This window comes from Rhyacophila brunnea, unplaced genomic scaffold (genome assembly GCF_057557595.1).
Source record: "Rhyacophila brunnea isolate RB1 unplaced genomic scaffold, BYU_Rbru_1.0 scaffold_18, whole genome shotgun sequence".
In the NCBI taxonomy this organism is placed as follows: Eukaryota; Metazoa; Arthropoda; class Insecta; order Trichoptera; family Rhyacophilidae; genus Rhyacophila; species Rhyacophila brunnea.
In genome coordinates, this window is record NW_028232837.1 from 20,354,794 (window position 1) to 20,370,021 (window position 15,228).

At 33.2% G+C, this 15,228-nt stretch overlaps 1 protein-coding gene across 1 annotated transcript; it reads left to right on the plus strand.

The window, feature by feature from the left end:
• Positions 1 to 227: 227 nt before the first annotated feature.
• LOC147073302 (saccharopine dehydrogenase-like oxidoreductase) lies at positions 228 to 13,255 on the plus strand. The gene is made up of 8 exons (XM_085945408.1): positions 228 to 358; positions 1,720 to 1,905; positions 6,669 to 6,856; positions 7,905 to 8,034; positions 9,916 to 10,111; positions 11,059 to 11,455; positions 12,147 to 12,241; positions 12,645 to 13,255. Exons 2-8 carry the CDS (start codon positions 1,734 to 1,736, stop codon positions 12,757 to 12,759), a joined length of 1,293 nt encoding a protein of 430 aa, XP_085801534.1. The 5' UTR covers positions 228 to 358; positions 1,720 to 1,733; the 3' UTR covers positions 12,760 to 13,255.
• The last annotated feature ends 1,973 nt before the right edge of the window (positions 13,256 to 15,228 follow it).

Genomic DNA, 15,228 nt, shown 5'->3' on the forward strand with positions numbered 1-15,228 from the left:
ATAGCATGTCTATAGCAGTGATGCCAACCGTACTATAATTATAGTACAATACTATAATTTTAATTCCACGAAAAATGTAAAATACTATAATTTTACGCCAAATATATCAAAATACTATAATTTTAAATGATTCAAGACGAAAAATGTTCCTGTACTATATATTTTTAAGAAATACTATAATTTTTACGCCTTCGTACTATAATCAGCATATAAAAAAATGGCAACACTGGTCTATAGTCTAGATCGATGTCATGTCATATCGTCAATTTACTCAATTTGTGTAAGTTGTAAACAGGCAAATAAAGATTTGAAAAGGATTTGAATTTGTTTATCTATTTCTCCGGTATCGACGCATAAGGTGAATAATAATCATTGAATATTTTAAAATACATAATATATACGATACGTGTGTTAATTAAATTTGAAACTGTTTAAATAAGTTCGTGCTTATAAAAACGCATCAAGAATAATACCGGATTATTATTTTGTGTGGGTAATCGCTTTTCAAGTCCATCGCCCGGTTGCCAATTAGTTATTTTTACTGAAATATAATACTGTATAATATATTAAAATAATAAAGGCATAATAATTGATATCCTTATTTGTATTTTATATAAATTAATGGAATATTAGATAAACTAATCTCGTTTGCTTCATCATGCTTGACTGGGATTAAAGTCTTACTTTTTGATGAGTCTGATATTTTTTTTCTTCGGGCCGTATTATAATTAATAAAAATGTGTACCTAAATCTACTGTGATATTATCATTTATGATATTAAATCAATTGTTTTAAATTAGCAAATCAATATTGCTGATGTGTTCATATTATCTTATTGGGAGCACATGTTTGACCAAATTACTGATGTGTATTATCTTAACTTGTCTTTTGTAACTAAGTAGGTATGTATTCTAAATTCAAATAATTACGTGATAAAAAGAAGTTTTTATATACAACGTTTTTACATTTCCTGTTGAATTATTATGCTAAATATGCTCAAACTTGTACTTGATATGAAGTAAATAAAAAACAAACAAATATAGAATACTGAAATGTCATTTTGACATTTCATTTTGATTTCCATAGTTGCGCACGTATATATTAATAATTTAGTTGCTAGGACCACCCCTTAGCAACCAATAATAGTCTTACTTTTACGGATTTTTCTGAAATAACTTTCCATACAGAACAGAATTAACTGAAAATTAATTAAATTCTGCTTAAAGATGGCTAATAGTATTTAAAGAACGCATTGGCATCGTGTTCTGATATATTCTAAAAGTTTCGAATGTCTAGCTAGTCGGGAAGTTAGTTAAAAATCGATTGCAAGACTTGTACTGGACAAACAACCACCGGACAAACAAGAATACGAGCTAATAAAAACGTTGTAAAAATAGAGAGATAATATTTTTAGCCATTTATACCAACATTAAAAAAATATAACATTGTTTGATCAATAAGTACTTAGGTATTTGGATTAAAAATTAATAGAAATTTGACATATCTTATTTGAAAGCTACTGTTCATAATTTTTGTTTTAACCTATGGATGCAATCTATATTTTATTAGTGATGTTATTTTATATTTCATTTTATAGTTAGAAATTATCTAAAATGTTTACTTATAATTCATAATATTTACTTAATACTAAAAACTAAAGACTTTTCACCCCAAAAATATAGTGCACACCTGTCACACATAATATGTTTTCCTTTGCAGTTCATATTATCAAAATGTCTCCACGGTTAGATTTGATAATCTTCGGAGCCACTGGCTTCACTGGCAAATACACTGTCCAAGAATTGATCAGAATAAATAAGAACCAGCCGAACCTAACTTGGGGAGTTGCCGGAAGATCTAAACCTAAATTAGAGGCACTTATGAAGGAATTACAAACCAAAACAGGTGATGCTTGATAATTTACTCAAAATACGTATATATTAATTTAGTAATATATTAATTAGCTACTATAGCTATATCCAATGTCCACTATTACAGTCAGGCCGTGATACGAAACTGTAAACTACGATGGTAATGCTAGTAATTTCCATTATTTCGAGTACAATATGGTAAACTGTAGAAAATGACGATTGTTGCATATTAATAATTTGAACGAAATAATTAATATGCAGACAAAAATCTTAATTTAATGCAAACAGGTTACCGCATTGCATTCGAAGATAACCAATAACGATCACTACCATTGTAATTCGGTCTTGGGTACATCATTACAGTGGCACCAGAAGGATTCATATAAACATTTTATATTGCATGCAAGATTTGACACGTATTTCGGAAATTTTGTAGTGTGGATGAATTGAGCGTAGTTATGAGCAAAGCAGCTAGTCCACACAAACCTCAAACAGAGATAGAAGCACTCTTATGTAAAGTGTTTCTATAAATCCATAAAGCCTCTGTATACTGTTTATACCTTTTGAATGATAGATATTATATAATAATATATATTATATACCTATGTGATTTTGTGTAACTTTTAAGCATTAAATCTATTAAATTTTGGTGTTTTAGCAGTCCAGGCTGTCTTGTGCAAACCGTTGGTAATTGTGCCGCAGAGGTGGCCATGAGCTTTTATATTTTTTTTTACGAAAACAGTTTATTCCATGTAGACAATTATAATACCTTTTTCTGTCGGCGCATCGGCTTTTCGATCCAATAATTATTAATTGAAAATTTGAAATTTTCATACATTTTGGTGCACCATTATCACAAACTAAGATTATACGAGGTAATATTAGGTTGGGGTAGGTTAGATTAGGTTAGGTTTGGTTTGGTTTGGTCTAAAAAGAAAGTTGTAAAATCTCATGGCCACCTCTGCGGCACATTTACCAAACCGTTTTTTTAGAATGTTCATTCTGCAGAATGCAGCTAACTCTTATTTTTGCATCTATTTTCTTTAAAAAAAAACCTTCGAAGTTACATGGGAATTTCAAAGTTCTGAAAATAATTGGAAAAACTTGTAAATTATAAATTAATATTTAGCTGCCTTGCACTAATTTTTACATGAAAAATCAATATATTATATACAATAAAATGAAAAACATAATTGAGAAAATAATGTTTATTAATAATTGAATGTAGAAAAACACACCTTACACAGTCAGGATTTTAATAATTACATAATTTTATCATGTGGTTGCTTTATGCAGATCGAAAATAGCATATTTTAAAACGCATTTATATGACATTTTTGTGTGACAGTGGCTTGGTCGCTTTATGCAGATTGAAAATGACATATTCTGCTATAAGCGAAATCTTTAAAACACATTTAAATGACATTTTTGTATGACAGCAGCTTTGCTGATTTGTGCAGATCGTAAAACAAACGTGTGAGATTAAGGCAACCATAAAACTAATAATACGCTATGTGTCGGCAGCATAAATAATATGGCGGCCTGTTGACATGTTTTGTTATTTGCTTTTTTGTGATTGTTCATCTATAATCTATATATTCTATATAATGATTTTTTTTACTAAAACTCCGATATCTGTAAAATCTTTACTAAGTATAACAATATTTCATTTACCATGTGTGTGTACATTGTAAATAATGAAAATCACACTAAATATTTTGAAAAGATATTTGATAGTTACTCGCAAATATTCTTTGAAGACACGGATCCAGTGTAAATTTTTATTTTGACCTATTAACGAATTCAATGTGACCTATCAGTCCTAATTATTCAGACAATTGGTGTCCGTTTGTATCGTCCACCCATGTACAGTATCTTTAACAATTATTACCTACACAGTTTCATTATATCTTATTGTTGCACCGTAATATACTATCTTGAAATATTTCGCACCTTTGCCTCGCTTGACAAATTGTTTTCTATAACAAGCCTACATACCTGATAAAATAATCAGATAAGCATGACTTATCTGAATCCTAAATAAATATTTTTTCATATTTAAAGTATTATCACTATGTGCATAATCACTCTAGGGTCATGAACTTACGTTTCAACAAGAATAGTAGATAATCTCTTCCATTTAAAAAAAAAATGAATTGTACATTTAAACAATTATTATAAAATACATTATTGCATACCAAAGGTCTTGAAGAACATCTTCTTCTCTTATGATGTAGCCTAAATATATGAAAGTGACGTTGAAAAATGGGTTACTAAGGCGATTTGATTTTACACTGTCAATTTTGTCTGTGTCGTAATGGTCGTAACTCAACATGAGTTTTTCCGCGGTGTAGCTTGTCTTTTTGCCGGCAGGTTCACCACTATCATTCTACTAAAAATCCCAACTGTCGCATGAAAATTTGGAAGCCTCCAAACTTTTTTGATTCATGCATGCAATCTTGCAACTGCAGGATAATACGTGTTTACACGTACATTTTCTTGTTATGGCCGCGATAATACGTACTGACAGCAGTAAATCCACGCACATGTAAACGGGGTATAAACGTCGATAGCAGACCACCATTTGAATCTATAATTATTATCAATTCAACCTTATTAAATTCATTCTTGCATTGCTGTCAAATGTTGTGAATGTTGAATGAATGTTTGAATGGGTTCCTCTTAGGTGCATACGGAAAATGGTGTAGGGTTTTACGATGCAATTTGATCAGTATTCATCTCGTACAACACATCGCAACATCAACACCACGCCACGCTGTGAACTTTGCACCTTTCTATATTACAAACTGTTGCACAATTAAATCATCCTTTGGTCATAAAACCATTATGAAACATTTTAAAAAAGAGAATGTAAAAAACACGTAATCGCATCATTATTTTATTGAACCTTTAACCTGTTTTTTGCTTACTCATTTTTAGTTTTGTTCAGTTTATTCATTATACTACAATTATGTCAAGTCATTCATTGTCAAAAGTTTGAAGTTCATTTATCTATCTATCGATATTAATCATTTATGACACATTTTTATATGAATATGAAATAATATGAATGTATTAATTCGAGTGCTTAAAGTCAGACAACGTTATCTACAAAAAAGTGTTTTTTTTTTTTTTTTGATATAACGTTAGTTTACATTTACGGCTACATGATAGTCTTCTTTCTTTCTTTCGACCATGTCCGATCCTAATAGGATCATATGGGCCTCCACAGAGCAGAGGTTTGTATTGACAGATTTTGTTTTTTACGAGAAATGGATGTCAGCCACTTGCTCAACCTATTAGGTCCATACCCTGGCACCCACAAATTGAAAAACAATATGTGTACTTGCCAGACCCAGGATTCGAACCTGGGACCCACGGCATTATAGTCCAACGCTTAAGTCGCACGGCCACCGTGGGCGTTAACAAACAACGTTATGTCAATCTTTTCTAATTTCTTATTAAATCGTCAGTAAAGTTTAACGCTAACTATATAAGTTACCCTTGTTTTCATATTTTTTTAAAACTATCCCTATAAATTTTCATCATAAGCAAGATAAATGTACAATACACAATAAATTATAAAATATTAACATTAGGTTTTAAATAAACATTTCCCTTGTTGAGTTACAAGAATCTAAAATAACGATTTTTGGCTCTCCTGCAAAGTTGCACTTTTGTAGATAGTGTTGTTTGACATTAAGCCCTCGAATTTAATGATAACATTCATTGATTTCATGGGCGCCGCCAGGATTTTGTGTAAGGTGGTGCATGTAAGAAAATTCATATTCTTATTCATGACGGCCCCCCTACCTATTGTAAGGTTAAGAGCGGTGTGCTTTTCTACAGTAATGTTCCCCAAATGGTTTCCGCGAAACCCATTGGTAAGGGTATGCCATGTAATTTTAGCGATTTTGAAATAAATCCAGTTGGTTTATTGAGTTGTCGACACTCAGCATCATATCATAAAATACTTAATATAAGTCATATTGGATAAATAGCCAGTAAGTAGACTATTTTAGTTATAATAGGAATTTTTTTTTTTACTATTGGAGCAAATTTGTGGTGTGTTTTTCTCACTTAACTGGTCGATCCGCCACGCTAGCCCCCAGGCTAGATCCCTGCTAGCCCCCCTCCCCTGTGGAGACCATGGTTCCATATCCCTTCGACATTCACTTACTTATACCTTTCTATGCGGCTAGTAATTCATACCTAAACTTCGAGGGTTATCCAAGATTTAAAAATCAGGTAAATTTTATTTTTACAAAAAAGAGCATGCAACATTTTAGGTACATATCCCCACTATTTTTCGACGTAGTCCCTGTTTCGATCGATAGGTAGGGCTTAATGAATTTTAAAAAACTAACCAACACCATCTGTAATAATATGTATTCTTAATTCAAATAAGTATGATTGAACAAGTGTGCACTATTTTTGTCGGATTGCCCAAAGCATGCCTAAACTATTATGGTTTGGATTAGGTAGGGCTTAATTGAATTTTAAAAACCAACCAGCACCATCTGCAAATTGTATTCTTAGTTCAATGAAAACAAATAAGTATGACTGACAAAGTTTAGTGTGCACTATTTATGTTGAATCTTAACAGCCTACCTGCTATTTACCCCGTTCACTTGCATTCAACTATTACTATGAATAACCGAATGTGGGTCTTAACTTAACTTCCTACAGACTCCCGACTATCCGCTGAAGGTTTTTTCCATTTTCGTGGACCCAAAGATACCGTTTCTTGAACTTTCGCCATATACTAACCTAACCTAACTAAAATTATTTTTTCAGGCACCGATTTATCGAATATCAAGATCTTTATAGCCGATGTAAGCGATGAGGACTCTCTGAAGGATATGTCGAAGAACGCCAAAGTGATGGTGAATTGCTGCGGACCGTACAGGTTCTACGGGGAAGCTGTCGTGAAGGCCTGCATAGAGACGCAGACCAACCATGTTGATGTCAGCGGAGAACCAGCCGTGAGGCATTTTTATATGACTAAAAAAGATAACAATTTATTGAACAGCTGAGGGCAAAGAATATGATAATATGGGCAGACTTTGACAAAAGACAAGATGGCAGTATTGCAATAGCTTAAAGCCTCACTCTGCCAAAAATATGTCACCTAAGACACACTATATCTAAATTATAATGCAAGAAGCTGGAGACATTTATGAATACAGTCGAACTTGGTTATTATGATCACGGAAATAGCGAGATCTCGGATGTAATGAGGAAACATTCGTTGACATTTTAGTTTATGATTTTCTCCATACATTTATTCACTTTTGTAACGAGCTACTTCTTCATTTTCGACCCTATCCGACCGGGAAGTTAACTAGACCGATGCCACCGGGATCGGATTACGTTTATGACACTAGTTAAGTGTCTGAGTACCTAATTGGTGTTTTCGTCGACAACATTGAAAAAGTATCCACGCATATGGTTGAAATTGCATGTAAAAAATCCAAGCTTTGTGAAGTCAGTAGGTACCTACCAGCGCCGGCGGCTCTGAACTTCATTACAATAAACAACTTCATTTGTAGTTTATGAAAGCCATGCTTGTTTCGGGGATTTTTACGATGGTTTCAGATTTTTTATGTTCTATGCTTAAATAGAACGTGGCGCGAAAAATATAATATATAACGAGTAATGCTCATAACGAATAAATTCAGTCGGTCCCATCTTCCTCGTAATAATTAAGTTCGACTGTAGTACAAAATTATTGGTCCAATACTCCTAATTCAAATTTATTTGCTTTGCATTGCAGATATAAGAGGGTTTCAGAAATTTCATCTTAACTTATCCCATTTTTTTTAAATTTAATATTATAATAATATATATAGTTATTCTATTTTATTTACTTCCGTCCAACAGGCATCTGGTATTAACTTCTACAGATTTTTAATATGATTTATAATCTCATTTTATAAAATGGAATCTACTAAGTAAATGCTAACTCAATTAATCAAGTAATTCTTATCTATATCCTCAATGAAAATCTTAAAAGTATAATATTATTCATAGTTCATGGAGCGAATGCAACTGGAATACAACGAGGCAGCCCAAAGAGCAGGTGTTTACATCATCAGTGCTTGCGGTTTCGACAGCATTCCTGCCGACATGGGCGTCATATACTTACAGCAGCAATTCAAAGGTGAATGGAATGTTTCAAACGAGATTCTCAACGTTGTCTCCTAAATGTAACTTAGAAATTTTATTAGCTGTCCCTTTCTCACATTACATTGGTCTTCTTCTACCCCCACCACACAGTATTGACAATGATGATTCTAGTATTACATAATCAATTAAGTGAAACACAATATGTGAAATAATTTGTGGTGATTACAAAGTGAAAAGTACATTTAATTTACAACATTTTTAACTGATGTTGTGTCAAAGATATTGGAAAAAAACCCTTCTCCATTTGTGGATATTGCCAAAATAAGCCTTGAATACGTAAATTCATAGTATTAGATGGTATAATTAACGCTTTCGCTGCTGAAGAGATAATGAGATTTTAATTGCCCCCTTTAAAATGCACGTTAATTACATCGATCGGCCGCCTGGTCATTACGCGCCGTATGCGTCTTCCGCGTCCAAAGTATTAAATTCCACTTCAATTTGACATTTCACGCATCTCACACATTGCTGTGTTGTCATAAGTGGACATTTGAATATAAAATTCAGCTATATTATGTAAATACAAAAAAGATATTCAAATTCTAATGGATTTAAGACGATACTTTAGTGAAACGGAAAATAATTTTCAACTATAGGCACGACGAAATTTTGGACTTGCTGGCAATCGGAAGGCGAACGTCGAGGTGTGAATACGTCAATTTGTTTCGTGATGGCGACGGCGGTATAAATTCTTAAATCGTGTAAAGATGACTAAAAACGTTAACCATTTACTTGAAAAAGAAAACATGTCAATGAATATATTATTATTGTTACTAATAGAACAATAAACAGAACATTAAATGGACGCATGTTGGATTTATATGACAAATTATATTTCGTTCGGTATGCGTCATTTGCACCCGTGACCCGCAATCCGCGCATCGCCTAGCCACGATCTTTTTAGATCATGACTCAACTGAGGTATAGCCTTAAGTTTTGTACTATTCCATTTGAGTCGTTTTTTGCGACCCGGGTTTCGCCTTTCGACATCTTTAGGCACTGTGTCCACTCACCAAAAGGCAAATACACACTCTCAGTGAAGATGCTGAAAGGCGAAACCTGGGTCGCAAAAAATGACTTAAATAGAATAGTGCAAAACTTAAATCCATTACAATTTAAATTCAAATTCCATGAAGTACCTTCGATCGATAGTATTAATATTAAAAAAATATTCCTTCTTAAATTTCAAGTGGGCAGTCAAAAGCAATACATTGACCATTATTTTTAAGTTGAATGATCACTTAAAACACCGAGAAATGCGTGCGTAGGTTATATAAATAAAGTAATAGACTTAAAACCAAAATGCACCTGCCATTTTGTTTTTGAGGCTGCCAATAGCAGAAGAAAATAATGAACTTGTTACCAATACAATCACAAGTACAATTATTGTTTGATTCGAAAATCAAAGTGCCCGGAAAATTCCTAATACGAATGAGTATACGACCCCAAATTCGTTGACACAAATGGAATTTTGCTGTGACTAATTTTGGTTACTGCACTTCTATATGCAAAAAATACTGGTCCGAGGCCGCCATATGAATATTTTTATGGGGATATGTAGTGAACCCATTAAGTCAATGCTCTGAATCGTTTAAAAAAGCCAAGGTATGAATTTAACCCAGCTGCCGGATTTAAACCTGCTACTTTCCAACCAGGAGCTGAGCATGCTAACCTCTGCTCTACACTTCTCAAGTCAACTCTAAATAATTTAAGGTGTTCATGTTGTTATAAGTTTTGTTTTGTGGTTAATTTTATTGTTTATGTAATAATTCATAATCCTTTTTCAGCTAATAACGTTCAATATTTCGTAAACATTGCATCTGCGGGAGTGTATTAATAAATTGGAGTGTTATAGGCGAGATAAATTCGGTGGAATCGTATATTCGAAGCGATGTCCCGTCCAAGTACCGTGAATTCGGCAAAGCTGCAATCCACTACGGAACGTGGGAATCGTTGGTTTACGCACTCGCTGAAATGGGAGAGCTGGGAGCCCTCAGAAGAAAGTTGTACCCTGTACGCGTTGAACCAATGCTACCCAGATTGCAACCAAGGTAAAGTTAAGTCAACACTGCAGTGAGTTAAGTCATTTATGACTATAACATATTTCTAATGGGTTAATCCTTGGTTAACATTGATACTGTATCCTAGTTTTAACTTAACTTACACATATGTACTGATTTTATACATTTTGATTATGTTACATTGTTTAATTTTGTGTGAAAAATATAAATTCTCAGGGCAGCTATTTGTACCCTTGGCATTCTGTGGTAAATCAGATTATATGTTTTTGGATGTTTTTAAATTGTAGTACCTAAAATGTTTGTAAATTCTCAAATAGCTGCTTTGAGAATTGATATTTTTAGACTTTCAACATATTCACAACAATTTTCCAATTTTTAAGTAGGTATTCCTTTGTGAAGTACTTTATACCAATGGTGAAGGCTCCATACTAGCTGATTATTTAATGCCTGACTTCTAAGAAAAATAGACTAAAGATGTTATAAAGTTAAAAAATAAACAGCTATTCGTCTTCGAAGTGTCAAACAAAATGATAGTAAGTATTTTAAAACTGGAAAAATTCACCAGATGGTAGTGCAACCTGTCAACGTTCTTGTCGACATGATCAATAATACTATTTAGTTAAAAATAATATCATAAGCAAAGCAAGATGTATAGGGTAACAATATTTATAGCTAGAGAATGCATCAATTTGAATACCAATATAGATTGGTAGGTATATATTTCGATATAGCCGGTGTATTTTACATGTGTAAGTATGTGAGCGAAATGCATATTCGAGATTAAGTGCAGAGCACAAGAGAGGGATGCAACGTGTGTTTTCTATTCATTATTAACTCGTTCGCATGCAAATTTACATGCGTCAGAGAGAGACCTTGTGCATTACAGACAGACAGATAGATGAATTGAGACAAATATATAATGTAATTTCACATACCATCCTATTTCGGTAAAATTTTTAATTGCTTGTTGTTTCCAGGGGTGTTATTCACAAGAGTAAAGTAGACAACGCATGGTATTTACCATTCCCTGGCTCTGACCGTTCAGTAGTCATGAGGTCACAGCGTTACCTCTACGATGCGGAGAAGAAGCGGCCCGCCCAGATGCATGCATACGTCGGCTTCCCCTCACTGCTACCCCTTCTGGCGGTTCTCTTCGTGGCCATCTTCATCGGAGTGCTCACCAAGTTTTCTTGCTCAAGAAAATGGCTGCTGAAGTATCCCAGGTTGTTCTCGTTCGGGACCGTCTCCCATGAAGGACCCTCCGAGGAACTGATGATCAACACCACGTTCTGGCACACTCTCTACGGAGAAGGTTGGGCAGAAGGAGAGAAAGATATTGATGGAAAGAAACCCACCAAAAGCATCAAAGTTAAGGTATATATTATTGACTGTACCTTACATGATATTTATTATTTCCACAACATTATAATGGAGTTATTATATTCTATTTTCAAATATTATTTACTATTTAAAAGTTTAAAGAAAAGTGCATTACATACCATGGTTTTGGTCCTGAGCAGAGCGTATATGCAAGAACGTAGCGGTCGGTGGCGCGGCAGCGGCGCGCAGAACTCAAACGTATAACCGTGTGTAAAATGTTTGTAGACAGTGTATTTTTTTGAACATATTACACACGGTTATATGTTTGAGTTGTACACGCCGCTGCCGTCCCGCTGCCCGCCCGTCACTGTGGCCAAGCGCTATGAGTTACCACAGGGTGGTCATATTAACAGATTTTTTTTATAAAGAATCAAAGTGAAATTCGTCAAACTGGTTGGGTCGTGCACTCGATCAAACACGCATATAGTATTTTAGAAAAAGAGCATTATGTATTGCACACTTTTACTCATTTGCAGCTAATTTTGTACCAATGTACATAATATTATTTTTTCTATGGCTACCAATTCAATACTAAGTTGTAATACAAATAATTCTCATGCGTCCCCCTACTTTTAGTCAAAAATTTTTGGTTTCCTTGTTTGCTTAAAAACTACGCTGTTGTCTTGTAGATTGCAGAATGTTTTTTAGTAAAATTCTAAACAGGTTTATTATATCTCTATTAAAGGTCTCTGGAACAAATCCTGGCTATGGGGCGACCTGCACAGCACTTCTGTATGCTGGGATTACCGTATTGAAAGAATCTGACAAAATGCCAGGAACGTAAGTATATTAGCAAATACGTATGAGTCTGATCAGTCAAAATCGTCTTGAATTGAATTTGTCAATAATTGTTGGTTTTCACAAAACGCATGTAACTTAATGTACCATCGCACACAGTATGAATTCAATGTTTTGGGTTGAAAACAACATCTGCTATCGCATGCAATAAATTTCACAACAAATGTTTTGGTACCGCATACATAGATGTTGCTCTACGCGGTCAGTCATTTGTTTCGGCTTAAGATATATAAACATACCATGGTTTCGGGCTAGCTGCATAATGTCACTGTCGCTTCAATTTCCCTGCTATGTGAAGAGAGTGGTGACCTTGCTTTGATTTATAGCCATATTGCAGACTAAAATAAATTTCATCTGAACGTATTTTTTTCTCTTCTTCTTTCAGTGGCGGTGTATTAGCACCCGGTGCTGCTTTCGCAAAAACCTCCCTCATCGAAAACCTGAACAAAAACAATTTAACGTTCGAAGTGCTCAGCGTGGATGACATTGCTGCCGAATAAACACTACTTCAAAATTCTTTTCAATTAGTATTTATACTTTCGCACAGACAGCTTTTTTGTATTTTCTTTATGTGATGGCAATTACTAATTCCTCTAGATATATACCAAAAATAATGCATTAAATTTAACCATAAAAGTTGTTTATTGAATAAAATATTTTATGCCTTTACAGCGATGAGCATATTGTAATTTTTTGACAGCAGTTGGTTGACTTAAGCACCGGCTAGACGCTCATGCTTTACGACAAGCTTACCTGCGCAAACCGGTTTGTATCAGGAAGCCCGTGTGTATGAACGGGAAAATTGTATGTGCAAACCCAAAAGTGCTGTAAAAGTGTTCCATATTTTATACCGCGCAGGCAAGTCACTGCCGTCTAGCCGGCGCATTACTCAATATATTTTTAAACTATATATAATATAATACAGTGAAACCTCTTTATTAGGAAATTCAATAATATTATGTATAGCAAAAAAAACCATAAAAATATTTTTTTTGCAATTGTATAACATTATTTTTTATTTAATTTATATTAGATCAATATCAGTGCTGACTAAATTATGGTTCAGTGAAAGAATTATTAATAAAAATCACTAAATAGAATTTATGAATTTTGGCAATCATTTTGATTTACAGCGTATTTCGAATTAACTGTTTTCTTATTGTAGTAGATTTTTGGGTTTCAAACATTATATAACCGTTTTCTTATTTATGAGGTTTTATTTGTATAGATTTTCACAAAGGAGTAGTAGCTGTTGCATTTCTCGTAGCTTTGTGATGGCAATTATTAATTTATAAGAAGATAATATGCAATGCATTTAATTTATACAATATTATACCAAATAACTACTAACAATATTTTTTGGTAGTAAGTAAATAAATTAATATATTATAAAGGATATTTTTTTATTATATATCTATGTACTAGGAATAACATTATCTTCTTTTTTTTAAAAAAGTGATTATGTAGTAGTGATGTAATAAGTGTACATATTTCATTACCAGAATCGTATTTATAAAAAATATCTTATGGCTAACGTTTTCCAATTAACATAAATACTATTTTATAAGTACTTACTAAACGCATTTAAAACTGATACATATTATTATCTTTGTAACCCGTTTATTATTTTATATGATTAAATCATAACAACACACATACTCATACGATAATAGGTACAAAGGGCACATATTATCTGTAAATGTTGAACTGTAGATTTAAGATTAAATCATAACTATTATTATTGTGGATTCTGTCTGACCCGTTCCTATAAGCAGACTGCATATTTGATTTATATTTACTTTATAACAATCGAGTGTAGGTTTAGTATTATCAATAATTCCCATGACAATAATCCCAATAGGGGAAGGTATGCTATATCGTACCACTTGTACTTAACTCCCTTTATTTATCGATTGAAAAGAGTCTAGAAAGTGAAAGAAGATTTAAATGAAAGTTCATCAAATTTCAGATAATATTTTATTAAAAAAAAAACTTTTTAATAACTGGAACACATTAAAATATCAAGTTTTAAAAAAAAGGGCTTTCGGTACGATTTGTCAAACTGGTAGGATAAATCGTACCACAAGTTCGGTAAATCGTACCTAGGTTCAACATTTCAAATTTGCAAACAGGAAAATAAAATATGTTTGGCCATAATTGGCAAAAATCCCATTGGTAGTATTTTTTTGTCGATGTCATCTGAAATGATAACATGAAAACAGTTTGTCACAAAATCAATAATGGTTTTAGTGTGGTAAGGTAAATCGTACCGGTACGTCTTACCAAATCATGGGTGGTACGATTTATCCAACTCTGAGTTTTGTAAAATTAATATCACCAAAACATAACCTTTATATTTAAAACATTTTTACCGTGACTCAATATTAAACTGTATGAACATGTTAGCAAAACTTTGTTTGAGAAAAAATTAAAAGACTTACCTTCACCCACGAAATCACCTTACGCAAGATCCGAAAAAGTTAGATGAAGAATCCAAAAAAGCGAAATTACTCAATAACAAACGCACGCGTGCATTAAACATAAATCAAATATGACAGGTCAACTATGAACTTGGCTACGCTTTGCTGAATGTTACTAGTCTTAAAAAATGTTGGCTAGTTTTAGAGATATTGAGGTGGTACGATTTATCTAACGGTACGATATAGCATACTTGCCCCTATATAGTCAAAGTTTTTTATGCAATTTAACATGATTATTGTCTGTATAATTAGCAACTTGCATTTAATTTAACAGCCATACAACAGCTTAAAGGCAACTCTAGGATGAATGGAACATAAAACATAACTCCGTTAGCGTATGGTCATTGTTTTATTTTAATATGCCTCCTGTAAAATAATATGAAACAGTGTAAACCAAGAAGGTACATGTTAAAAAGACTAGCGCACGGGTAATGCGACTTGCAGCGAACTGATGTAATTATGTACCGCATTGTCCTAACACGCATGCGC